We start from the raw sequence: 26,789 nt of genomic DNA, 5'->3' as shown, positions 1-26,789 counted from the left end.
AATCTGATAGGCAAAGCATGGGGAGCAGATGAAAGCACCTCATTATAAACTTTTGTTTTGCCCCTATTGTGTAATAAGTTTCATTCAGAGATCATAGCTGGTGGGTTGTGAAGTAGAGTTTTGAAATGCAAATTAAGAACCAAAAAGTGTCAAACTGTAGTGCAGTTGGAAGGCTGAGAAAATAACAAGCCAGAACAAATTAGCAGCAGCCAGATTACCTGCTTTTAAAGTCAAATTAGCATTTGTAGAACTTTTGTTAAGTATTTTTGTCATTCTTGGTATTGTCAGTGTATAGTAGAAGTGTAAATATACAGGACATAGTGTATGCAGTCTGGTGTTAGCAACCTGAAAAGACTGAGACAATGCTGTAATAAATGAAATAAAGGTTGAAATTGATGAGGAAAAGCTGAAGGTAGTGGCTAACAAAAGAGCAATGCAGGAAGCCTTGATTAAATTAGGAAATAAAGTTTTACTTTTGCATCAGTATTTTTAAATTACATAAGGTATTGATGTGTCCTGCAGAGAGAGAAATAGATGTGGCTGTAGCATTCACAGCACCAGCTTTTTTATTATTATTGGGTCTCTTAAGTTGTGGAGATTCCTGGGAACTGCTCGAGTCGGGCATATGGAGAATGAGTTTGACGTTGTGGCTTCTCCCCTCCAGGAGGCTGGATGACAACATCCGAACCGTAGTGAGAGGACAAACCAACGTGGGGCAGGATGGCAGGCAGGTACGTGCGTCTCGTCCCGCGCTGGGGGCAGTGCCAGGGTTCTCATCTCGTGCTGCTAAGCTGAGGAAAGCTGGAAACCTGCTCTCGTTGTTACCAGGGTGTTTCTGCTGCCTCTTGCACTGGGGACTCCGCGAGCTGCTCACTGAGCAGCTGTTCTAACTTGCTTTCTGATCCCTCTGCAAAGAGAAGTGAAGAAGGAATTGATTTTAAAAAATCAAAAGCAGGAGGCTCACGGTTGCACCACCACGAAGCTAATTACAAACAAACAGCAGTAAATAGATACAAGCACATTTGCTACCGAGTAAGGATCAATAAAATGATATTTAGCCTTTAACTAGGTCATTTGTTGAAATATCCTGCATCATTAGTGACTAAGCCTGATGACTGCCTGCCAGTTCATCTTGCATGAATCATCCAACAATCAGGTTGTCGTTTGTCTTTTGCTTGACAAATATGTATGCTCAGAGTACAGTATTGAGCGCCGTGGCCGCGGCGACGCTGTTTGTGAACACGGAGCTGCGTCGGCCTTATCAGATGTTGTAGCATCACCCGATGCTGCTGTTTCCTGCATCTGCTCCGTTTTAGACCAGGAACATTCATGTCCTGAGCTGTCTCGCTGCTTTCCTCAGCACCACCAGTGCTCTGTTTCTGTTACTAGATTTAAGAATGCATTGATGGGAAGGGACAATCATTCCCTTACTGGCAAGACTGCTTGCATTTCCCTGTCCTCGCTGCACTAGCAGAGTATATCTGCTCTTTCTTTGCCTCGGAAAGCATCAATCTAAGTTTTTTTGCATGCAAAATCTGTTGTGTTCAACTTGGGCATGAAGTCTATGCAGGAAGTGGTGAAAAGCACTGTTGTTTCACAGAGAACAGAAAAGGGACAGAGATTAAAACATTCATATTTGGCCAGCTTCCAACAGACTCATTTCTGCAGTCTTGTACCCCCAAAGATATGGGGAATTTACTTCCCTGAAGGAGAACACATGGAGTCTGGGGCCTGGTGGGGGAAAATAACCTTTGTGTTTCTAACCTCAGCTCTGCCAAAGAGTCTATGGCCTTGAGTGAACTATTTCGTCTACCTGTGCCCCAATGTTGCTGTCAGAAACGTGGGTTGCCGACCTCTCCCAGCAGAACTGGTTCAGTGTTGGCGTGATTGAGTGCGTGCTGCTGCTGAAGGGGATGTGTTGGGGATGTGGCATGAGGGAGGAGGGCAGCCTGGCTGCTCCTGCTCTCTGTAATTGCTGGGCAGGGATGAGGTAAGTCGGGTGGGGAGGCAATTACTGAGACTGAGGTGGGAGTGGAAAGTGGAGCTGGAGAATTTGGGTCTGTGATCGGCTGCACGGAAAGCTGGTGCTCCCTGGGGACACGTCCAAGGGTGGTAATTTCAGAGAAGACTGCAAAAAAAGGGAGAATAAGAACGGCTGTGGGTGAGAATTGCTGCATGTGCCTTTGGGACCTGCAGATCAGAGGCGTAAACGTGGTGAGAGGTGGAAGAAGCAGTGCTGAAGTCGGCTGTGCTTGCAGGACGGGGAGGCAGATCTGTTGGTGCAGCCCTTGGTTTAGCCTGGCTAAAGGAACCAGTTAATTCTGTCCAAGTTAAATCCTCTAAACATGCCCGTGTGCCGTGTCAGTGAAGGGCACCTTCTGAGCATCCTTGTCCTGAGTTGCAAATACTCTCATTTTTCCTCCCTTTGCTGTGCAAGGTAGAATTGCCCCTTAGAAAAGCCTCCAACACCTCGGGTGCACAGGCTCTGTGCTGGGGCCTGGCAGTCCCAGAAGCAGAACAATTTTTCCCCACTTCCAGACTTACTCAAATACTGGAGTCATTCAGTTTAGCAGCGTGGAGGGGCTGGCAGCAGGACAGGTTGTCTTGCAGCCTTGGAGGTTGCTTAAGTAGCATTTCAGTTTGAGGTGACATTTTATATCTGGCACCCAAGAATCTGACAGGGAAACTCGGAGGGAGCAATTGCTGCTCCTGTCATCCCCACGCTCCTTTTTCCTGCTTCATCGTGCATGCAGCTGGGGAGGGAGAGAGCCTGGCAGAGGGAAAACCTTGATCTTTAGCACCAGCCCCCTGCTCTGGGGGCAAGCAGCTCTTGTGATAGCTTTGAAATAAACCTTTAAAACAGCCACACACACCAAAATAAACTTTAAGATGTCTTTTCCTCTGTCTAGTGCTTTCCTACTATATGAGGTCCCTATCCTGTAGCATGCATTACTCATAGCGAACGAGTTTTTGAAGAAGCCATTCCTGTTTTTTAATATATTTGCATCTCTTAACACACTGAGACCCAAGAAGAATACTCTAGTCTGTCCTAAAAGTGTGCAAGTGTGCTCTGGAGATAGGGAATAGGAATAGTTGCAGCTGCTTGAATGTCAGTGGGAGCTCAGACACTGCGTAAACGTTCCAAGATTGGACCTAGAAGGAATTTTCCAAGAGATTTTTTTCCTTTGATCACATCCTTTACCAACAACAACACACGCTGCAAACAAATGGGCATTTGCCAGCATTGCCTGGCTGTGTAAATGCACAGCTAAAAACCATTCTTGTCTGAAGAATCAATATATATATTTTTTTTTTATAAACATCCTCTTCGTCTTTGACTTCCCTCCTGAACAAGCAGAACCCCTGGGTGTGGTGGTAAATAGAGCAGGTTGTTGCTGAAGTGAGAGCAAGGCCGGCGCGCTCGCCTGCACCTCCAGCCCCCTTTGGATGTGGTGGGAGAGGCTGCCTGGGGACGTGAGCAGTGGTTGTCCCTTCTGTCCTTCTTGCAGGGGACAGCAGCATTCACTGTGCAGGGGAGAAGCTGCTGAGGAAACTCGGCCTTGGCTTTGTCACCTCCTGTCGGCTTTAATTGCACAGCAGAAGGGTTGGGACCTGCTGCAGGCTGCTGACCCGAGTGCAAGGGCATGGGAGTTGTTCTATCCTGATTCATTTATGGTGGCGTCTTTGGCAAGTGAGGATGCCAGGCAGGTTTCTGGAGGATGAACTGAGGTTCCTGGACCCCTAACGGGTTTCTTGGTGTGCGGGGAAGGGGTTTTGTAGCCGGGGAGCCCAGCGAGGTGGGTTCCCAGCTGAGGAGCAGCGAGTGCTTCGCGGCCTTGGCGAGAGCTGCACCTCCTGCGCCGGCCAGGAGAGGGGAGCCCAGCCTTGCCGTTGAGCCCAGCCTTGCCTTTGAGCCCAGCCTCGTGTCCTGCCTCCCTCCTAACTGTCTGCACGTTCTTCTCCCACCCAGATTGCCCAAATGCTGCTCGGAGCCGGTGCTGAAGGGTGGTTCACGCTGCGGCCACATGCGCTCCAGGCTCCCCTGGAAAGCAGAGCCAGGATTAGCAAGTCCAGAGTCCTGCTTGCAGCTTCATGATCATCCTCCCTGTGATCCAACCTCCTGTCCAGGCCAGCATGGTGCTTGCAGTGTTGAGGATAACACTTCTGTGGGTCACTGTTAGTGAGCAAGTCTGGTAGGCAAGTTGCCCACAAGTGTGTGTGGCTTGCAGGAGCAGCTCTCTCTAGTCTAGCTCTTAAGCCTTTTCCCAAATTGTCCTGATCACATACCCAGGTACACACGAAATAATATTTAGTGGCTGAAAAAGCAGATTCTGAATCTAAATGGCTCTTCTGGGGCCACATTTATTTGATTGACTTGGTTTAAGCGGCCCTGGAGGCTGGAACACGCTCGCCTCCACGGAGCGCAGTGTTGCTCACTTCAAAGCATCCGCCTCTGAAATTTTGCCCTACAACTTCCTCCAAATGCAAAAGCCTCAAAATAGCCGGGCTGGGTTGGCTTCCCCTTCCTGGTGCGACGTTTGCGACGCGTGCAGACAACGCCGTGAACTCCAGAGAACATCTCCCTGCCGCGGCCGCGCCGGGGGGACGTTCCAGCACAGGGTGTCACGGAGCCTCCCGGGCAGAGGCCGGGAACGCGGGAGCTGCTTGGGAGCTCCCGCGGCACCGGCGCCCCGTGGTTTTCCCTGCGGAAAGCCGCGCTCGGACGCCGGAGCGCGGCTGACCTTGCTGCGAGCCGCAGCTGCTCGTGCCGCGCTTTCCTCCCTGCCCCGGGGTGCAGGATAAAAAGTTCCCATAGGTTTTTCCGCCGAGCATTTAACGCGCTCCGTGTGCTTTTGTTTGTCGTTCTTTAGCTGTGTTTATTGCCAAGCCTTCTGCATGGGCTGGCCGTAATTTTTTTGACAGTTGCTGACGTGCCTTTGCTGTTTGTTTGGCTGAAGCTGCTTCACCTATCAAGCCAACAGCAGCCTCTGTATTTTCAGACCGTTTTAACCCTTTAAGTGTATCTCTGCAGCTTAGTTTATCCTTTAGCATCTCCTAGTATACTAGGGACCTGGCCCAGTTGGTGCTAGAACAAAATAAGTGTTAACTAACGAGAGGAACTGGATGTGTTCTAGGCTGGGAGGGCCTTACACGTGTCTCATGGCTGAAGACACCAGGCTAATAACCTGCTTTGCTTTCCTTGGCTCCTACTTCTCCACTTTGCTCCATGAGAAAACTAATGTATTTGTTCTTAACTACGGCAGTGCAGGCAAAGAGGCGGCAGCTGCTGTGGTTAAGGAATACAAATACATCTTGCTGCCCGGCCTGAGCGCAGCGGTCGCGAGTTTAATTAGCCGCCCTGCGCGTCGTTAGCCGCACTGCCCTTCCTCGCCACGCGTGCAGAGAGCCACAGCGAGGCGCAGCTTGAGCCTCTGCACGGAGGAGGAGGCGTCTGGCACGGAGAAATGCCCAGGGGTTATTGGGCTGGACAAGGTCAGGGACGGAAGGATGTGAAATAATCTCTCCCTGGGCTTTTTTTTTTCCCCTTTGTTTTAATAGAGATCAGGAAGCGCTTTGCAGGATCGATACAAGGAGGAAGAAGGGGATGAGGATGGACGGTGAGCAGGGCCGTGGGTGCTGACGGGGACGGGGATGCTCCCTGCTCCCGGTGCCCCTCTCGGCCCGCAGCGCCCGTCCTGCCAGCGTCAGCGTCACCGCAGCTGCCCCCAGTGTCACTGGAGCTGGCGGCCTCCCCGTGCGCCGGCTAACAGGTAGCATCACCCTGGGTGCATAAACGTGCCAAGAGCAGCCCTGCTGCCTCCGCCTCTCCTCCTTGCTTGATGGAGACGGCTTTTTGGGCTGCAGATTGTTCTGAGTTAAACCGGTGCTTCCAGGTCACCCGCTGGAGGTATCGGTTCTATTTTGGCACTTATTTAAATAACTCGGGCTCCAGCCACCCAGACTCGGGCTGCAGCCACCTCCTGGGTCGCAGCACCGCGAGCGCCGGGGCCACAGCTCGACTGAGCCTGTGTGGGCAACGGGGCAAGGAAGGTTGTGAGAGGACCTGGCCTCTTAATAACTAATTAATCCTAATGTCGGAAGAACATCTGGGGCTTTTCTGTGCCACAATCGCTGATCATGCAGGCACTGTCTCTCAACAATATTCTCTCCTACATGACTTAATTTTATCTCCTATTTTCTGATGAACACATCCTCCTTCTGAAATAGGAACTGACAACTGTTATTTTTTGCATTATATTTTGAGGTGGTGGGGCTTAAAGAGTCTGTTTTTGGCCATATAATTGTAGTTTTTTTTAAAAAAAAAGAAGGCCATGCCCCAGATGTGGTAGGATTTCACCCCAGTGACTGGTGCCCCTTAATATTCTTAAGCTTTTGTAGCCAGCAACTAAGAAGTTGAGCTGCCAAAACAAATCAAAAGTGAGATTCAGTTAGAGTCATTTCCCAAGTGAGTTCTGACAGTTGGATCGTGTCCTGCCCATCTCAGGCACGCAGGAAGCGTTTTTGAGCCTAAAACATGTTTATTGAAGAATAACCCAAGAAGAAATAGTGCTGTTTATTACCCTTTTGGCTACTGGCCACTGAAAATGGCCTCTGCCACTGTAGAAAGAGGTCAGGCGTAACTCGTGCCATCTGCTGCAAGCCCCGCTCAAGGCACAAGCAGCTCTGAGCTTGACCTTCTCTTGTGCCCTGTATTTAAGGCACTACCTGCACTGTGTTGCTGTCCGGTAGCCTCAGACTGGAGAACAGGGTGTGTTTTGGGCTGGCAAAAGGCATTTTTGGTGGTGGTAAAGGCACTGCAACGTACAGAGGAAACCAGGCTGCTCCACAGCCAGCACCGTTGGGTTTTGTTGCCAGCAAACCAAGAAGCCCAGCTTGAAAATAGAAATCTTGACAACAGACAGGAGTTTTTGTTGTACTACAGGCTTTTTTTTTCTTTCTCTCTCCTTTCTTTCTCTTTTTCCTTCTTGGTGTGTCCCACGTGGTAATGTTTATTCCAGCTGCGTTGCTTCCATGCCTATGGCTGATGCGCTGTCATCATGCCCATTTATAAATCCCTGTTTGTAGGGTTCATGATATGGTTGTGAGTTTTTTCCTTGGCCTCTAGGGCCTCGACCTGCGAACGGGTGGATTTTGCAAAGCCTGAGAGGCAGCAGCTTGGCCCGTTGCTAAACCTGCCCCTGGCTCATTGACACGTGGCTCCCAGGCTGTCCACAACGGACAGACTTGTCGGTGCCATCCAACTCTTGGGAATTCGCAGGTTCCTTGGAAAACTGAGGATGCAGATGGAAGGAAGGGCTGGCAAGAGCCCAGGACACTGCAGGAGGAGATGTGCCCCCGTTGCAGGGGCAGGGAGCACTGGGCTGCTTGGGTTCAGCTGCAGGGATTTATCTTCAGCTGTAGAACCCGGAGAGCATTCCACAAACTGAAATCGGATTGAGATTCTGAATCTGTTCCCACCTTTTCCCAAACCGGAGGGACTTATTTGTACGAGGCTTCAGTGGCAGAAATTGTTAGGCTTGTTGCAGTGCACAAGAGTCTCTGAAATCTCTGCAGCTCCTTGGAGGGCTGAGGATGGGAACTTATTTTTAGGCATGGTCTTGATTTTCATTGATCTGGGTTGTAAGTCTGGCAGCAAATGAAAGGAGCATTAACACCCTGTATCCAAGAATGGGGATAGATCCAGGAGCATTAAATTCTCAGCATCCTGACCACATCCCAATTTGTAACATTAAAAATACATTTGGATGCTGTGAATTTGGCAGATGTCAAGTGTCTATAAAATACTTGGTAGAAGACAGCTTTCTGATGTGGGTAATAACATACAATAGAAATATATATTGGCTTGAATCAAATAAAACAAGCAGAACGCCAGTAAGCATATGGAAGCTATCGAGGTGTTTTAACCATTGCTGGGGACAGAACAATGTTAATTCAGGAGTTTCTGAGCTCGGGGTTCCCCGAGTAATTCAAAATACCTCTGAAGCTTTGCTCCTTCCCCGCTTAGAGGATGTTTTGTAATGACACGTGGGCCTCTCGGTGCCTTTGTTTGAATATTTCCTAGCATTTTGGTGTTTATTTTTGTGCACCAGGAGGAGTTGAGAGGTGTTTGGGAATCGCACACCCGCTATGAGGGTGTCGCGGGCGGCTTGGCAGGATGGGGCAGCAGGGACGGGACGGAGGAGGCTGCGTCCTCCCCTTTGCTCTGTGGGCTTTGGAGGGATGGGCTTGTTTGGCTTGTTTTTGTTGATGTGGATCTGTCTGTTTCTGTAAGGGGCCAGAACCCTGACTTTTAAAGGATGCGTCGCTTAAATCTAGTCAATGAAAACTCATGGCACCGTTTTCCTGCTAGGCTTGAGCCCACCCCACCTCTCACGGGGGGTTTTCTTTCCCCAGTACTGTGTGGGAGACCTCGTGTAGGCAGGTGACAGAACCCACCATGTGCAGCCCGACTTCCAAAGCTGCTTTGGGATAATGCCAAGTCTCTATTCTTAAGCAATTCCTGTATTTCCTCTTAGAGAAGTTGCTTTGCATTGCAGCGTTGGGCGGACTGCTTTCCTCCGGCACCTCAAGGCCGAGAAGGTTGCAGAGCTGTAGCTCAGGAGTCTTCAGCCCTTGTTGCTCCTTGCTGTGAAGAGCTGCATGGAACCCCGTGCAGCTGTGTCTGGCTCGGCCGCAGCGTTGGGTCCCCGGTGCCTACGTTGAGTCCCCGTGTCGGTGCCAACTGCCTGAGAAAGGAGGGTAGTTCCAACTCCCTCGTGTTGAAGGATTCCCCTCTCTCTTCCAGAAGCAGCTGAGGAAAGTCGGGATTTGGAGGCCCTGCTCTTAGGGGCTCTTGCTGTCACCGGCTTCCCTCCCGCAGCCGCACGCTGTTCCTGAACCCGCTCTGGGACAGAAGATCAGAAATACACTAAAAATATCTTGCCCTGTCGCTGGTCCTGCCCTCTTTCCCAAATTTTGTGTTCTCAGAGCATCCAGGGTACCCCAAGGACGAGCACAGCGGGGGGAGCATCCACGGCTGCTCCTGAGACACCACGGAGGGACGTCCCCGCTCCGGCAGCCGCGTCCCCTCCGCGCCGGGACTCGAGGGGCCGCAGAGGTTGCACGAAGCTGTAATAAATAATGCTGATGGGTTAATTGTAGCTTGCAGGCTCGGTTGTTGATTAGAGTCATATGGTATTTTTCCAGTACATCGCAACCTTAATTTCAACATCCTTGTTTCACATAACCACAGCCGATTATGTATCCAGGCTCTTTATTTATTAGCGGTCCCCTGCCCCTGCAGTGACCTGCTATTTTGGGAAAGGCAGTGCAGTCACCTAACACTGGGGAGCCCTTCGGGGGTACTGCTCAGACCCACATTTCCCACTTGCTCTGATGAAGAAACCAGTAAATTAGTAGCGCAAGGTGAACCCAGTGTCAGGCCGCAGAAGATTAGTAGATACTGTTAACCACATAAATTAGATATGACAGATTAAGAGCAGTTCTGAATCTCTTGATAGTGGTTTGTTTTTAGAATTTCTGTCCAAAATAAATCCTGTTAGTAAAATAATAACAACGATAAGAAAGTGCTTGTAAAACTCATGATTCACTGTCTTAAATGGAGCAGTTATTGCTTGTAGAAGGGAGGATTTAGTGGAAAGAAACTGCACTCCTACCAAGAGCAGAGACTTGTGTCTCCGTGCCTGCAATTTCCCGTTTCCTGCCTTACGGGAGCGAGTAAGCAGCAGATAATGCAATAAGCTCCTGTGTTAGGCCTTGAATAATTAGGCCTATCTTCACATCTTAGATGTTGATTTCTTATCCCTCAGTAACGAGCATCATTTATCAAATACAAGATGTTTTTATTTAAAAGAAATAGGCTTGTGTTCATTGGCCATGCTCTCTTCGCTTTGCTCTTTGCAGCGACCAGCACGGCGAGCTTATTCTTCTCCATTATTGCTTAGTTTAATTTCCTCCCTTTGCTTGCAGTTCTTGACTTTCAAATGCTGCAGTTTTTATTTTATTTGGTTTCTTTAGAACGAGCCATAGGAATGTTTAATGGTAAGTGCTGTCCTGAAATTTCCATGTGTCCTGGCTAAACGAGCAATAAATTTTCGTCTAGCATTAATTTCAGCAGATCATATGTATGCTTGGGGAAAAAAAAAAGTTTGCATCTCTAAATGTAAATTATATGTATAAAAAAAAAAAACCAAAAATATGTTAATAGAGGACATATGAATAGAGGGCATTAACTTCCTGCAGCTCAAATAAGGAATATACTTGTTTTGTTTTTCTAAGGAGAGTAGCTATTGAATTAGTTGAAGATTTATGCCTTAATGGCTAAGCAAATAGTTGGAAGGAAGCTCTAAGAAATGAAACTAGTGTTTGTGAGCAGTTCTAGTTTACTCGAGTCCACTCAGTTTGCCGCCGAGTTCTCTGTGTGGGTTTTTAACAGTCTTGGAAATGTAACTTTCCTGCAGGAGCCGCGTTATGGAAGTGGAGCAGCCCAGGGCTGCAGGTGCTGCCTCCTCTCCTCTCCCCCGCGTTGCAGCCTGGCTGTTTTTCCAAGCAGCAGGAGGTGGAAAGCAAGGTCAGGAGCGGGGATCCGGCCCTCCCGGATTCCGTGGGATCGTGCAGAGGAGCCAGCAGCGGTGCCGAGGCGAAGGGCTCCGGTGCAGACCTTCGGGTTGGTTTTTTACGGAGCCCTCCTGGTCTCGGAACGCGCCAGCGTTTGGTGCTTGCTCAGCAGCCCACTCGAGTAGCGCGCTGCTGCCGTGCTCTGGGACACAACACTTGAATATGTTGAAAAGAGCATTCCGTGGCTCTCTGGCTGCTGCTTAACCCACACACCTTTGCAGGGAATACAGCTCTTCCGAGCAGAGCCGACGCTGAGGAGGAAGGTGCGGTGGTCACTCCTGATATAGCTGTAGCACATTATAGCACATTATATGTATAATGTAGCACATTTAAGTGTTCAACTCACTCACCAAATACACACTATGATAGCTGTGTGACACTAATAGATAAAGTGTTAACTTTCACATGATTCAAAGGATATTTCAGAAGAGTCTTTGTTTTTTCCCCACTCTGGAAAATGAATTATAAAATGTTTCCAACTTGTATACTTTTATTGTAATGCAGCTATGTTCCAGCAAAACCTCCTGGCGGACAGTTTGCTATTACATTTCCAAATGAAGATGTGTTAAATTTATTTGCTGAAGGATCTTGTAGCTCGTATTGTAACCTTGGTCATGAGACGGGATATAAAAACAGAGGAATAGAAGCTTAAATAACTGCAGGAAAGAAAGTGGAGCTGGAGATGGAAATACTACCAGACTGGGAAGGCAGAGTATGTTGAGTTGCTTCAGAAATCAGATTTTGGGACAAGCAGCTTCGCTTGTTGCATCCATGTGAAGTTCACGCTGGTTGTATGAGGTCAGGCTATACCATGGTTGCATGAGGGAGACCAGATATGCCAAGAAGTTTGCAGCAAAATGGTAGAAAAATTCAGGTATCTCACCTCAGGACCAGTGGTACAATATAGCTATTAAAAGTGGGAGTAGGAATAAACCAAAAACATCGTCATCAGGATGAGCACTTTCAGTGTTTTCCATAATTTAGAGGGTTTTTTGTGTCTAAAAACATATCAATCAGTAGAAGTTTATATAATTTTTCTGCACTTGGAAATTTAATGCAGTTGCCTTAAACATTTTGTTGTTCCAGTTCACATTGTGTAGAGGTACTTTCATTGAAAATCTCAATCAGATTTTGTCAGAGCATTATTGTAAAATGAGTGCTGAAGCATTGGTCCTTGCAGATGAAAATCCCGATATGAAATTATTAACATATTGGCTTTTGATGTGCTAACCATATTTTCTTTGTAACACAGCAGCTCCCCTCCACTGCCCTGGCCCAGGTTACTGAAGGGAGCAACTGTGTAGTTCTTAAAAGGTAAAAACTGAACAAATTTTCTCCCTACTCTTTGTTTCTTTTCCAGGCCCTGGAAGAAGCCCAGAAAGCAATTCAACAACTCTTTGGTAAAATTAAGGATATTAAGGACAAGGCTGAAAAATCAGAACAAATGGTGAGTAGCAGTTTCTCCCTAGCCTTGGAAAGGGAGCGGAAGAGCAGCCTTTGCTTCCAGCACTTGTTAGAAACAGATCGTTTTTGTCTGTGGTACTGCTGGCTGGTTGGTGATCACTATTGAACATGACTGGATTAGAAATCTGATAGTGTTTGTGGAACCTGTGTCCTTGTCCTTATGTTAGCCTGGCTGCAGAGCTAATGTGTTTCTAGTCCCTGAGGGAGGGGAGAGCCCTTCTCACCTCCTCAAAATGCTGCCGCTGTGGCCTGATATTTAACCAGACTCTTGTTTTTGTGTTCACTAGGTTAAAGAAATCACGCAGGATATCAAGCAACTCGATCACGCCAAGCGTCATCTGACCACCTCCATCACCACCCTCAACCACCTGCACATGCTGGCGGGGGGTGTGGATTCCCTGGAGTAAGCATGTGTGTTTTAATAGTGCCATGTGTGTTTTAATAGTGCCATGTGTGTTTTAATAGTGCCCTGACACCCCGGCCCAGTTTGTGAGCCCAGGGCAGTGCCCTCAGTAGCTGCTTGTTCTTCGGGAGGGAGGTTTGCCTAGAGATTGCACTCATGGCTTCTGTTGGGCACTCCTTTCTCTGTTAGCCAAAGTGACTTGTGGCCTGTGCTGTTATATGTAAGGTTGCAGCATTGGTTGCTTGAATTGCAGTGTTGATGGTTGGTGATAAGGTTTTGCTCCATTAAAGAGTAATATGATCCCATATCCTCACTAAGAATGTGCCCTTCAGGGATTTGGGAAGATTCTTATCAGTCTTGGGTTTTAAACTGGGGTGGAACTGGGGACCTTTCTTCCAGGAAGGTCCTCTCTAATTCTGAGATGAATGAGTCCAAATAAGCCTTACAGCTTGTAGTAGGTAGGAGTTGGGGCTGCATGTTCCCAATAGTCCTTTGTGGCTTTTTATATGCTTGGGGAACACACTGGCTATAAGGGAATCCAGTTTTTACGTGTTGCATCTGGGAAGCTGGAAGACCCAGGCACAGCCTGTTCTTGAGTTGTAGCAAATTCTGCACGAACGCTGGGTTGTTAAGTGGTTAGAATTAAATTTGACTTAAGCTGCTGTCTCCGCTGGAATGATCTAATGGATGAAGAAAAAATAAACTTTTCTTTTTTCTGTCAGTTCCCTGCAAAAGTTATTAACAGAAAAGTTGAGGCTAAGAGCTTTTCAGCATAATGACTCTGCTCCCCATGAAGCTCTAAGTCGCACTTTGTGTGTGATGACAAATGGCTTAACTCAGGTCGTTACAGTGAAGCAGCATTTACTGCCTCTGGACCCATACTGGGAAGCAAATGCATTCAGTAGTTTACATGTTCTTTGCCAAACGTTGCTTTTGACGTTTATGTTTTTTGAAGCATCGTTAGATGTATGCTGAATTGGTTTATTTTAGCATCACTTGAATGAAATCGTAATGCGGTATTGGAATGTTAATGTAGAGTTGTGTACTTTAGAAAAATAAATGTCCATGGGGACTGGCATGATCCAGCAAGGATGAGGTAACCTGTGGAATTACCACCCAAGGCTTTCGGCAAACCTGCCTTTGTAAATCCCTGATTTCCTCTACAGGGCAATGACCAGGAGGAGACAGTATGGGGAAGTTGCCAACCTTCTCCAAGGTGTCGTGAATGTGTTAGAGCACTTCAACAAATACATGGGGATTCCTCAGATTCGACAGCTTTCTGAAAGGTAAAATAATCAACCACTGAGCACGCGCATGTGTGTTGGAAAAGCAGGTTAGAAAATGCATTAGGCAGAATCAGTTCCACAAGAATGTAAAGACTGGACACGGTCCTTTGAGCTTATTTCCAGCCAAAACTAGTTAAAATTGGATGCCGTTTGCTCAAATCTTGAGCAGTCTGTTCTGTTAAATAGTTATTGTGAATGTAATTTGTAAATGTTCTTCTCATTGATGGGCTTTTAAATTATCTGGAGTAATTTATAGAAGTGCAATTTTGTTTTATCTGACTCTGGTGTACAGGTGTTTGTGATAGACCTTGAAGTGATACTTTTTGCTGCTTTCTTAACCTCAGTGAGATAATTTAGCTTCCTCGGATGAAGCAGAGATATATCTATTTAACATAGTGGTGCTTGGGCCACTTTCTGCTTAGGCTGTGCTTTACTGCTGCCAAATTGCTTGGGCTGGACTTTTTTCTAATCTGCACCAAGACCTGCTCCAGCTTGCCATGGGTTAAGCAGGCAGGCAGGTTTTCTCTTCATGGACTTGCCAACTCAATTATTCTAAGTAGCTTGAGTGTCTTTTGCCAAAACTTGTGCCTGTTGCCAAATTTCTGAGTTTTGAGGCTTGTAATAGCGAAGTCTTCCAAAATAATGTGCAGTGTGCCTGACTGGTTTAAAGATTTGCCCTGGTAAAAAGCTTTTGAGCTTGTGTAGACCTGATTTTTAGCATGAAGTTACACGTCTGAATTGGGCGAGTTGTGGTGCAGCTCCAAGAGGAAGAGGCCACCGTTCTCCACAGCAGCAGATGAAGGCTCAGGGGTGACTAAGTCCCCAGATCTTTGGGATTTTGGGGCTTCATTTGGGACTTGCACTACTAGATGCCAAGGGAAGGGAACTAGAGCTTTCCTGTTCAAGGGAATATTGCTGTCCCTGGGACGATCTGGGAGCCCAGACCTCCTTTCCCTGCTTTACAGGAGGCTTCATTCCCCCCATGCCACACACATGGTGTTTGCTCGAGCACCTGCTGAGCACAGCTCTGAGATGAAAACAGCCCATTAACGTTAGGGGTGAACCTTCTTAATGACACTGTCGTGTTTGATAGTGCTGCTTTTCAGCTTGCTGTTTGAACTGCAAATCTGCACTGCCATCCTCTTGATATCTGAGATGACTTTGCTCATTACAAAGGTACTCGAAGGAGTCTTCCAGGCACAGTAATTAATTTTTTGGTGATTCCCTTCGCTACAACAGCAGCTGGCTGCTGTTTAGCAATGGAAACAGTGTTCAAGTGTGTGTTTGTAGCGTTCTCATGTAAAGCTGCTGGACTTGCTTCATTGTGTAGGTACCTATTCCCCAAAACGCAATGAAATCCATGAGGCTGAGCTAAAGAAGGATCCACCCCAAACCAAGGGGGACATAACAAAGCTCTTGACCGTAAGCCTTTGCCAATCGTGAACATTAAAGAAATATAAACATTTATCAGTGCTTTTCTGCATTTGGATTGTGCTCTATGCCAGCACTCTCTCTCTAAGGTAACTCATTTCATTTTATTCCAGATGGGTAGTGTCCTAGACAGCAGTCTCCCGGCTTTGGCCATTTACAGCCACGTAGAGTTTAAACTGTGGGCCAGAATTGCAGTGTTTTTTTTTTTTTTTCTCTTCCTAGCGGAAGATTGTTTCTTACTTTTATAGTTGCTGATAATCAGAAAAAAACTTCATACTGCTCCTAAAAGGCCCAGTGGTATCAAGTCACACTAGAGAGGCCTGCAGGGACATGGAAGAAAACTCCCTTTCCTTTAGCCTCACTCCAAAGATAAGGATCTGAGAAGCTCCACGCCTCTTGCTCCTATTTTTAGACTTGCCTCTGTTGGATTTTCCTTCCAGTGTTTACAGAGTGAGAGTTGCACCATCTGGTAGCGATCGAAGTGGCTGTTTGGTGGGGTGAAAGGAGAGCTACACGCGACGAGTTGCTAGGATCTCTGCACTGCTTTGACATCCAGGCAGCAAATTACTCCAGGGAACTTTACTAAGCTCTAATACCTGCTTTGGACTTTGACTACGCATCTACCTATTGAGCACGATCTGGAATTGACTTTTTTCCCCTCCTCTCTCTTTGCCTGAAAACACTTTCATGATTCATGAGACATCAAAGGAAGTTTGCCTGACTTCTTTAGTACTATTTTTATACTGTTAAATTGCTGGGGTTTGATGTCTTCATGAATTTCATTTAATAGCACAGCTGAAGCCTCTTGGACATTTGTGAAAGCAAGAAATGCCTCTCATAAGTAGATTTTGGTGAGGATGAGGGGCAGTAAGTGACGTCTATTAAATGTGTGGCTGGATGAGCGGATTCTCTTGCTTTCTTTATTGAAGAGCCTCTCTTTTTTGGCATGAATGGACTGAAGTCAAATATGAATGGGAAGCCACGGGAAAGGAAAGTGCTGCTGGTGGATGTGATCTTTGTCATATGCTGTTTAATTTAGGTTCCTGCTCCTTGTTGCTGTGAAAACTCCTGATGTGTTTTAAATGCTGCTTTCCACCTGTCTTGTCCTTTGGGAAATGATCAAACAAAACCACTTAACAGCATTCTTAGGAGGGCTGACAGGACCCTCAATTACGTGGGCTCTTGGGCTGATGCTCTCGATTATTGACATAAAAATGTCACAATCCACATCCAAATGCAGATAATTTTCTAGTCATGTTCCCAAAACAACTTCTAATACGGCGCATTGGAAGGTGTTTGTTGTAGTTAATAGTGATATTTTGTTATCTCTTATTTCTGCTCCATTTTCTGTCTCTGGGGAGAGTATTCAGTTAGTGGTCACAAACCCACCCATGAAAGCGGTCTGGAAAGCGTAGCAGATAGTGGAAAAAAGCCTGGAAGGTATTTAGAAGAAAGATAATTATAAGTTTACTTCAGCAAAACCAGCTAGCTCAGCCTGTTTTTATCTCAGCAGACTGCCAGGCCTAGTTTAAGATTTCTGGTAGCTTTGGCTAGAGGAATTGTGGTTTCTAGCAATTTACTGTCATTTGAAACACAGCGGTGTGTGTTGTTGTTATAGTTGTTTTTCTATTCCGTTGGCTTTGTTTGAGGTTTGTTTTGCTTGTTTTTTAAGGTGAGGGTGAGTCAGGGAGAAGTCACTAGTCCCACGGTGCCCAAAGGCTTTGGGGGGTGATTGATTTCCCACATACAGGCCCAGGTCGGATTGCCCACAGGCATCTGAGCCAGGAGAGACACCTGGATGACACCGACCCAGGAAGAGCTCCTGAATCCGTTACAAACCAGGAGGGCCCGAGCGTGCCACCATTTGGGGCCTAATTCACTTTTTGCGCCCGCATTGTCGCTCGTGCGACTGGGCCTTGCTGGTGAACGCAGGCGGAGGCAGCCTCGGGATCAAGGCTCCGGCCTCTGCCGTTCCCACTTCCCTTCCCCAAGGATTGTTTGGAATTGAAAGCCTCGTGCAGGCGGAGGTGGCCTTGGGATCAAGGCTCCGGCCTCTCCAGTTCCCACTTCCCTTCCCCGAGGGTTATTTTGAATTGAAAGCCTCGCGGCTTCCCGCGGGGAGCAATGATCTCCAGCCGTTCGAGCAAGTGCCTTGCTGTGTTCTCTGCCGAAAGCTGATCTCTGCTAAGATGTGGCGTAAAGACTTTTATGTTTCTGAGTGCTTTTTAGTGGAAAAAATAAATAATCGTGCGTGTGTCTGTGCAGGGGGCTTGTGTAAAGAGTAGTAATTACTGAGAGGGCGGTGAGGCACATGCTGGTTGCTCTCACATGCCTAAACCTTGGGCTACTTTCATTTCTCTGCCCTATGCATATCTTAAGTGAAATACAAAAAAAATTGCAAAACCTCATTTCCTTTCTTTGTTTTTGAGAGATGTTTTATGCATGATAGGTTTTAAAATACATGTATTTTAACACCTCAGTTCAGCAAGGCATTTGTGTAGGCTTCTTAATTGAAGGATGTGAGAATGCCCGTTAAGAATATTTGTAAGTACTTTTCTGAATCAGAGCCTAAAATAACAAAGTCTGTGAACAGGGCTTTTAGCTGCTCAGCGAGGCCTCTTTTCCCTTTGAATCCTTAGGAATCTGCCTGTTGCTCTTTCACTTGGCACTGCAGCTGGTTTCAAATGGGAAGGTTACTCTAGCTTGTCTTATATAAGAAAATAAGTACCAGGGCTAATAGTTTAATTTGCTTATATAATCTCATTCATTTTTATGGCTCCTGATACTAAAGACTTAATTGTTTCTTGACTGTTTAAAAATGCTAATTTTTTCAGTCCAGGTTCAGTGTCTTTCCTCTTTCTTTCCTTTAATCTTTTTATGACCAGAGAATTTGATTCTGTGATGCTTCCTGGCATGAGTTTCATAAGGGGGTTATACCTGTTGTGGGGACTGCTGGGATGGGTTCCTCTTTCCGATTAAATTTCCTTCTCCTTCTATTTCAACATATTAGCAAATACCTTTTGTTTTACAGTTGCTAACTCTGGTCTATACCTGAATGACTATTTAAGCTTCCAGACATTCCTGTGAAGTAGTGAGCTTAAGTGAGAGTTATGTTTGACACTGCAGGAAGGAAGGTTTTTCAAGCAAAATCCTCATAAATAAATCCTGCATAGTGCAGGTCATACATACAGTTAAATCACAAATATCGTATTATATTTTGAGCCCATCTTTTAAAGGAGCAGATTTTCTGCATTTGGCAGAAAAAATCCAGCCAATTCTCCAACATTGTTGGGTTGTCTGGCAGTGTTTCTGCTGCTAATGGATGTGAAATGGGAAGGTTAAAGATAAGGTTGAAGAGTCTTAAATTAAAAAATAACCAAATTCTTCTCTCGCCACCCCTGCTTTGTACAAACATTTTCACAGAAGTGAATGTACCTACTCTTTCTAACATATCAGTCTCTGTGGAAAAATGCACTGCTTTGAATAATACGTTTAGTCCTTAAAGTGTTTCCAGTATAATAAAAAGCGATGGAAGAATTCAAGGTCTACAGAGGAATATAAGTGTCTCGCTATTTATTTTGGCTCCTTCCAGTATGTGTAGGCATTTCCATTTCCCTAGAAGTATCAATTAAGGCATATTGACTTTTATTTCTGGAAATTGGAAGCTTTATTCTCTCAGCTAAATAAAGAGCGAGACTGTGGTCTGTTCAAACTTTTTCATCCATCTCATACCTTTGCTCTTTTATGCTTCTTAAGACATAAAGAATTTATGGTATACCACCACCGCCAGGCAGTATTCGCATGGATGCACTTAAAAGTAGGTCAGTGCACCTGGAACTGTGAAAAATTCACCGTGAAGATTGAGACATTGTGAAGCATTTTCAAGCTGGAGAGACACCTCGGATAAAACGTGTTTGAATCACACAGAGATAAAGATTTGCTATGGATTGATCACACTGGCATCAAAGGAACGATGCTGAACCTTCAGCTGGGGAACTGGCCCTTACTAAAATACTCACTTGCAGCAGGGTGGTCTTAATGTGTTTTTTTCCCCTTCCTTAGCTTTTTTTTTTTTCTTTTTCCTTAAAAAACTTGAGGTAACTGTTAGGATTGAAGTCCATTTTGTAGTTATGTTTACAGAAAACGAACCAAAGAAGTTGTTGCACCACCACCAAAGTTATTTCTCCCTGTTTTCTCCACAGGGTAAAGGCAGCGCAGAATGAATTAGGAGAGCAAATCCTGGCTGACTTTGAAGAAGCCTTTCCTTCACAAGGCACCAAGGTAAAGAGCTGGCTTCCCTTCTTCCTCCCCTTGAACAACAGTGCTGAAATTAGCTGCAGACAAAATTACCTGTCTGTTAGCACCTGCTTTTATCTCATTTTACTTCTATATTTGATCTGATGACAACTTCACTGCCTGTTTTGAGGAGGGAGCTCAATTGTTCGTCCAACAGCAGAAAGTATCAAAAAATATTGGAAAAGGATAAAAACAAGATAATCCTGGATGCAGTATAACTTGCAGTCCTCTCTTTGGCTGTTTAACCATTTGTTCATGTTTGTTTTGACAGAGACCTGGTGGACCCAGCAATGTCTTACGTGATGCATGTCTAGTTGCCAATGTCCTGGATCCCAGAATCAAACAGGAAATCATCAAGAAATTTATTAAGCAACACCTCTCAGAGTATTTGGTCCTTTTCCAGGAAAACCAAGATGTAAGGGAAACATAGCAAGCCAGCTTTGGACTTTGCATTTTTCTCTGGTACTATGCACATACCTCACACTTGCACAGCTTCCTCTGGTGCTGTGTTTCTAACCTAGGGGCTTGGAGGCAGTGACTTGCTGCTGTGCTACTGGCTGATGGATATGGAGGCAAAGTGGTCTCCTGCCAGAGAGCAGGGCTCTAAAACTAAGCTCCTAAGAGTATAAGGAAGGACTTTCTTCTTCCTTAGAGCTTAGATTCATAGGTCAGCTTTGGAAACGTCTGTAGCAAATAAACTGAAGTTGGCCATGTACTTTCTGCCTTGTAAAAGGTTGAAAACTCTCTGATTGTTGCAACCCCTCCATTCTGAAATCTTAAAAAAGGGTTGGGGGAGACATATCTGGTAGGTGGAACAATCTGTCTAGTTCATTTTTAAACTTGCCTTGATGCTAACGGTCATTTTTAGTAATGCAATCATTTCAGAATTGTAAAAGAAAATATTTTGAATCACAAATGTATTTTTAACTCTTTCAGAATTTTGATAATTTATGGCAAAGAGGAGGACTAAAATGCTTCAATTAAAATAGCATTTTTTTTTCCCAAGGAAGTTCCTTCAATTGATCTTTTTGCTTTTTTGACCCGAATACACAAATGTTTCGGGAGAGGTGAGATGAGCCTGCTTTGCTCTTGTAGCAAGGACTATGATTATACAGACCCTGGAGCTTGAAAAACAGTTGAACATGAAAATCCAGGGATTCCTGGCTTGTGATCCCATTGCTGACTTTAACTTCTCTGTCTGCAAAGCAAAGAGAATAGTGGGATTGCCTGAAGTGTTACTGGATTTAGTTTTCAGTAGTGCCTACATGATTTAGAAGTGCTGCTATCCTCATTTTCAACAGAACTTCCTCTCCCAGTTCAAGTAAGGCAGGATTTTCAGTCTTAGCTTGTTTAAGCATTTTGCAGAGGGGCTGGTAGCATTCCAAGGATCATGATATTGGGCAGGTTAACCTTGACTGACAGCCCCATTTCCTCAGTGAGGCAATTGCAGGGGAATTAAGCAGTCAGGCTGAATTTTGGGTGTTGTTTGCACCTGTTTCAGGTCGCCTGGCTGGATAAGATCGACCGGCGCTACGCTTGGATCAAACGGCAGCTGGTGGACTACGAGGAGAAGTTCGGGCGCATGTTCCCCCAGGAATGGTGCATGACGGAGCGCATCTCCGTGGAGTTCTGCCACGTCACCCGGTGCGCGGCTGGGGGGACCTGCAGCTCTTCCCTTAAAGCAAAAGATTGGCCTCTCTTTTACCAAGTTACTCACAAATATGCAGGACTTGAAAGCCTGTCTCCAAATATCTGTGCTGCTTGTTCGTGTTTTAAGGCAGCAACATCAATAAAAAGAGCGAAAACCCCAAGGAGTAGCCCTAAAATTGTGTTTACTGTCAAGGGAGTGTGACAAAATGGAAATGAATTTTCAGTTTAGCAGAGATAGGAATCAATAATATTAAAGGCTGAGTGAGAAAGTGGGATCTGACCCGGGTATAACTGCCCCAGGCTAATCTCTTTGAAAGGCAAATGTAGGGGACACGGGAAACCATTATCGGTGCTCTGGGACCCCAGTGAGGGACCCTGCCAAAGCTTTGATAGCACTGGCTTTTCTGGCTGTTCTGAGGTGGGGTCCTGCTACACACAAAGCTCTGAGCAACTGTGGGTTTGTGTTTGAAATGTGGCCCATAAGGCAGTTTTATATGAGAGGAGCTTAGGAATTAGCCTGAATTTTGTGCTGAAAGTGTCTCTCTAGGGACTAGGCTGAATCACAGCCTTAGGGTTTGGATCTTTCTGTTCTTTCTCTTCATATGCACATAGGTGATTAATGTTTCCATCCGGAAAACCACATTTGTCATTTCCCTTCCCCCTCTCCCTTCCAGGGCAGAGCTCACTAAGATAATGCGCACGAGAGCGAAGGAGATCGAGGTGAAATTGCTGCTGTTTGCCATTCAGAGGACAACCAACTTCGAAGGACTCCTGGCGAAACGCTTCTCAGGTTGCACTCTGGGTGATGGGACAGTGGTAAGGGGATTTCTAAAGAGCAGTTCTTCTGTTCTCAACTTTTTGCCTAGAATAAAAAAAAAGCCTTTTCTCACACCTCGCTGTGGTAATAGGAGACTGCAAAGGGTGTCTCCTGCAGCCTTCTCTGCCAGGAAAATTTTGACTTGCGCTGTCAGCACAGCGTGTTAAGTGTGTCTGTACTCAGTGGGTTATAGTTGGGTAAAGGGATTCTTGAGCTGGCAGCGTGCGGTGGACGGGATGCCCTCGGGCTCGCGAGAAGCGGAGGTTACTGGCCGTGTCCTGTTTCAGTTCTCCTGGGCACCGTGTTATTTGCAGCTGAAGCCGCTTTGCTTTGGAGAACCACAAAGGGATTATGGCACGGTGATTGCGTTCCAGCAGTTGTTCTCTGCGTGCTGATGACACATTACAACTCCAAATCCCCTCTTCTGCTCACTTCTCCTTACCGCACGGTTACCGCAGGGTCCCAGCTTCCCACCCCACGCTGGCTGGAGGGGGAGTCTCCCTAGCAGAGGCACCGAGAGCTTTCGGTGTCTCATTCAGTAGATTGTAAAGGCAGAGCCAAGAGAAGCAGTTCAGCGAGTATCTCTGGGGTCATCTCTGGGCTTTTTCTGCCTGAAATCTCAGCCAAGCGCTGGGCCAGACAAATGCCCTGGGAGGGCAGAGTCCACGTGTGGCTCACGAGCCTCTGCTTGGAGGTTCACAGCTCTCCAGCTGGTGTCTTGGAACCTGCTTGGATGTGATAATTCAGCCTAGCAGGCAAGCCTGGTGGACCTGCTAGTAATTTGCTGTGGATCAGTAGGTGCCACTAATTAAAAAGGGAAGTCCTGTGAGATTTTCCTCCTGGCTGAATTTTGAGATCTCTCAAGAATATGGTTTTATTTTTTCTGACAAATTTCATACGAAGTTCGCAGCTTTAATTAAGTTAACGTCACTGAATTGTTTTTATCCCTTTGGAGAAGGTAAAAACAGAAGCGATTATCACAGGGAAAAAGGGAATGTGTGGCTAGAAATAAAGAAAATTGCCCCCCTGTCCTTTCTGATCTGCCTGGAGACTATGAAGCCCTGGCTGCAGTCATCTGACCTCTTTTAAACACAGAATGAAGCCTATAATTATAAATGGGTATCCAGAGAGTGCACGGTGGGGACAAGCAGTCTGGCGGGAGCAATAATGCAGGATTTATTGCAGCAGCGCAGTTCTCCAGCCTGCAGTCGAAGGCTGTGTTTGCAGTCCCTCCAGTTAAGCCTCAGATTTCTAAAAGGGTTTAGGAGTGACTCGCATCTGTGCTTCCTGAGCAACATCTCGGTACTTTACTGTTTCTCCTTAAGCCTTTGGTACCTTTCAGGCTCTGTGTCCAACAGTGCAGGAAGCAGCAAGCGTGGCTGGGGGCCCTGGTGGTCCTCTTGGTGGAGATGCTGTGATCTGGATGAGGGGCTTGGGAGGATGGAGGTTTGACATGAGGCAGAGTGTCCCTCGAGGGGCTGGGCAGGCCAAGGGTCCAGAGGAGCAGGAGGAGGCAGATTCTAGCCCTGGAGCGGGAGGCACCACCTGGCCCTCTGCATCCTCCTCCTTGCCTGGAGGAGACAAACTGCTCTGCTCGGAAAGGCAGAGCACGCAGCTGTGTGTGAGAGGGTACAAAAGAGGCTGTTTTGCAATGAACTTTCTCTTTTTTTATTTTTTTAAACAGAAAAAAACAGAAGTGCCGCCTCCCTCCACCAACCCATTTCTGGAGGATGAAACTGGGACAGAGACAGATGAGATTGTGATTGAGAAAAGTGATATGGACAGAGTAAGTCTTCAAAATTCTTGAGTTGTCAACGAGACAGTGGCTGTGTTATTTCTATGTACTAATCCTGCTGGAGAGTTAGTGCTGGAGGCCCAATCTTCTGCATTGACAGCTGAAGAGGAGAAGGCAAAGGAAGGGTTGCAGGTGAACAGCTCGGGGTGGTAGAGCATTTCCAGGGCTCTAGTCCTGAATTCGGTAAGAAATCAGGACACTTGCAAGTGTAAGAGGGAGCACAAGAGTGAGAGGGGAGAATTCATGTTAAAAAGAACCTCTTTTAGTGCTCCTAGCTGTTAGATTTAATCTGTTTACTTTGGATAGTAATGAAAGGAAACTGGGCCAGCTGCAGACCTCCTTACTGTGACAACAGTAACCTTTTATTATTTCCATCAAGCTCAAGGAGGAAATAGCTTAAACATCTGCAGCTTTTGGACAGGATTGCACACTCAGAAATGCAGCTTTACTGCTACTGTTAAAAGATTTAGCATTCTCTCTAGCAGACGTGCTGGGAGCGACGCGATGTGAGGACCCAGGCGCGCTCACAGAAATCCAGTCCCGTGTTAGGATGCGGCTCTGCCAACCTGGTGAATCGTAATCACAACGAAGCTGCAGCCTTGTGTTGGCCCTGCTGTTTGGAGGCCTTTGGGACTGGAAGGTTTCTGTAATTAGCACTTACTGTTTCCCTCCCAGCTCCGGCAGGAACGAGCAAGCACCGGCAGACGGGCTGGGGCCGGGATGCTGGGAAGTCTCTCTCTCCTGAAACAGGGAAAACTTGTATCCCAGTTAGTGAAAATGTTAACGAAGGCAGGCTCGAAGAGCTGGCCTGGTCTCCCTACAACTATTTGTTTGCATTAGGTTTGCAGCCACCTGTTGGTGTTCATTTTTGTGCCTTTGAGGCCTGTTATTTCTGAGAAATGCACTCTTTGCCATCCTTGCTATTTCTGCAAATGCCACCGTGCCACCTTCTTGATCATTTAGGAGAGTGCCGCCTTTAGGATCTCTTGACTTGCTTTTCTTTGGATTAATGAAAAAGAAAAATCTATAACTTCCTTGGCTGGGAGCCGAACTTGGCTTTTTGTGGAGAGAGGCAAGAATTCCATTCCGGAGCCACTGATTCCGTCTTTGTGGGCAGTGAAAGGTGTCAACTTGCTGCAGACAAGAAGGAAAATTGTCCATCGATAAAGAAAATCTAGGACAAGGGGGAACTTAAAGGCCTTGTCCAGCCATGGTTCTTAAACATAACAACTTCAGGCATATTGTAGTCCCAGTAGCTTCAGTGAGATGCACTTGGCCGCTTCATGGAGTGTGGTAGTAATAAGTTGGACTTTGTAAATGTATCCCAACTGTAGGAATGCATGAAAAAGTTGTTTTGCAATAGTAAATTAAACCTCAGGCTTTAAAAAATACTGTATAAACTGAGAGCAAACTGGATAACTCCCAAATGGCATATGTGCTTACGGCTCTAAATTTCATTTTAAAGTAGAACTCTGCATCCCCAGAAATATGTTTTACTGTGAAAGCAATCCTATAATGTTGCCTGTATAATTCCAGCTCCAGTAATTACATTCTGTTTATCTAAATAAAATTAATCAGATGAAGTCTGTAACTTTAAGTTATTATCCTTAATGTTCTAAAATGCAGGGATTTTTCAGCGTTGCTTCCAAACAACTGCTGTGTTTCATTTCGGAGGTGATTAGTGGAGTCCCTGTTACTTGTGGAAGGATGCAGCGAGGTTTCCGTATTTACAAATTGCTTTGAGCCTTTTCAGTTGAAATCTGTAGTAAGAACGTGGAACGGTCTTTTCTGTAAGAATATTTCATAAGTGAAAGAAAAATCCTTGAAATATTAACAGCTCTGCAAGAGCAAAGGAAGACTGGGACACACAGACTTTATATATTCTGTCAATCGTGTGCCTTTGATTATCTGGCAGCGAATTTCTGGGTTGTAGGGTTGTTCCTCAGGTCCTACTGTGCTGTTTGCTTTAGTGTTTCTTCTAGATCTTACAGGGTGGGTTTGAAATAACACTCCAAATGTTTCCTTGCAGCCAAAGAAGCCAAAGGTCCCAGACAACCCTTTCCACGGCATTGTTTCCAAGTGCTTTGAGCCTCACCTTTATGTATATATCGAGTCCCAGGACAAGTGAGTAACTGGAACTCTCCTTTTGGTTTGTTTGCTTTTGAAAGTGTGTTACAGTGACATTGCTTCAGTTCACGTATTCAAGTTGCAGAAAATGAATCTCTTGAAGGGCTCAGGAAATTCGGAATGAGCGGAGCCTTCGCTCAGGCAAAAATATCCGGGTTCGGAGGGCTGTGGATGTTGGTTTTATCTGTAATTGCAAAGGCCTGCAGGAATGGTGCCCACTGCCTTTCTGCGGAAGAGGCTTAGTGTTTCTGAAATTGCTTCTGCAGTTCCCACTGCAGACATAGGCCTTTCTTTCATCTCGTGTCTTCCACAAATAGTAGGTTTGCTTTTTCTGTAAAATATGCATGTGCCTTCTTGGCAGAAGAGTTTCAGGAGTTGCTTGGTAGAAGTAAGTTCTTTGAGATCCCCAGATGAAAGCTACTGTAGATCTGTGAGAAAACGTGCTGGTCATTGCCCAGTTGTGACACTGGCGTTGGGTTTTGCATCCCTGGAATCCTCCTTCCTCTTTGACTTGCAGCAAATAACTTGAATGAGCAGAGATTTCATCTTGGAGCTCAGAAAGGTTTTTAGAGTTCTCATCGTAGTTTCTTGCGCACCTGGATTCCCAGCAGGGTTTAAATCACATCTCTGTAATGGCTGCGGTGTCAGCTGAGGAAGGAGATGGTTGGAAACTATTTAATTCAGTCTGTAAGCACAGGTTTATGGCAGGAAACAAGGAGGAGGTGTCTGCCTCGTGGAGCTCATCTGTCTGTGCCCTCCTGTCTGCCAGGGACTTCCTGCATGGCAATGGGCATCACTTGGGGCTGACAGTGCCACGGTTTGGTCCGACCCCACAGTACCCATCTTGAAGAAACATTCCTGTGCCCCATAAACCCTTTATGC

At 46.1% G+C, this 26,789-nt stretch overlaps 1 protein-coding gene across 1 annotated transcript in view; it reads left to right on the top strand.

Annotated features, from left to right (window-relative positions):
* The window catches only part of VPS53 (VPS53 subunit of GARP complex), a 51,657-nt gene that overhangs the window by 2,012 nt on the left and 22,856 nt on the right, over positions 1-26,789 (top strand). The window contains exons 4-13 of the mRNA XM_088533061.1: positions 665-731; positions 11,999-12,085; positions 12,390-12,505; positions 13,672-13,791; positions 19,425-19,503; positions 19,790-19,933; positions 21,020-21,162; positions 21,843-21,984; positions 23,670-23,771; positions 25,810-25,904. Of these exons, the coding sequence (XP_088389187.1) occupies positions 665-731; positions 11,999-12,085; positions 12,390-12,505; positions 13,672-13,791; positions 19,425-19,503; positions 19,790-19,933; positions 21,020-21,162; positions 21,843-21,984; positions 23,670-23,771; positions 25,810-25,904 (1,095 nt within the window). The remainder of the gene's footprint in view (positions 1-664; positions 732-11,998; positions 12,086-12,389; positions 12,506-13,671; positions 13,792-19,424; positions 19,504-19,789; positions 19,934-21,019; positions 21,163-21,842; positions 21,985-23,669; positions 23,772-25,809; positions 25,905-26,789) is intronic.

This window comes from Tinamus guttatus, unplaced genomic scaffold (genome assembly GCF_059628265.1).
Source record: "Tinamus guttatus ecotype Peru unplaced genomic scaffold, ASM5962826v1 Tinamus_guttatus_pri_ptg000480l, whole genome shotgun sequence".
Taxonomy (NCBI): domain Eukaryota; kingdom Metazoa; phylum Chordata; class Aves; order Tinamiformes; family Tinamidae; genus Tinamus; species Tinamus guttatus.
Note: the sequence above shows the minus strand (reverse complement) of the source record. Positions and strands in the feature narration are given on the sequence as shown.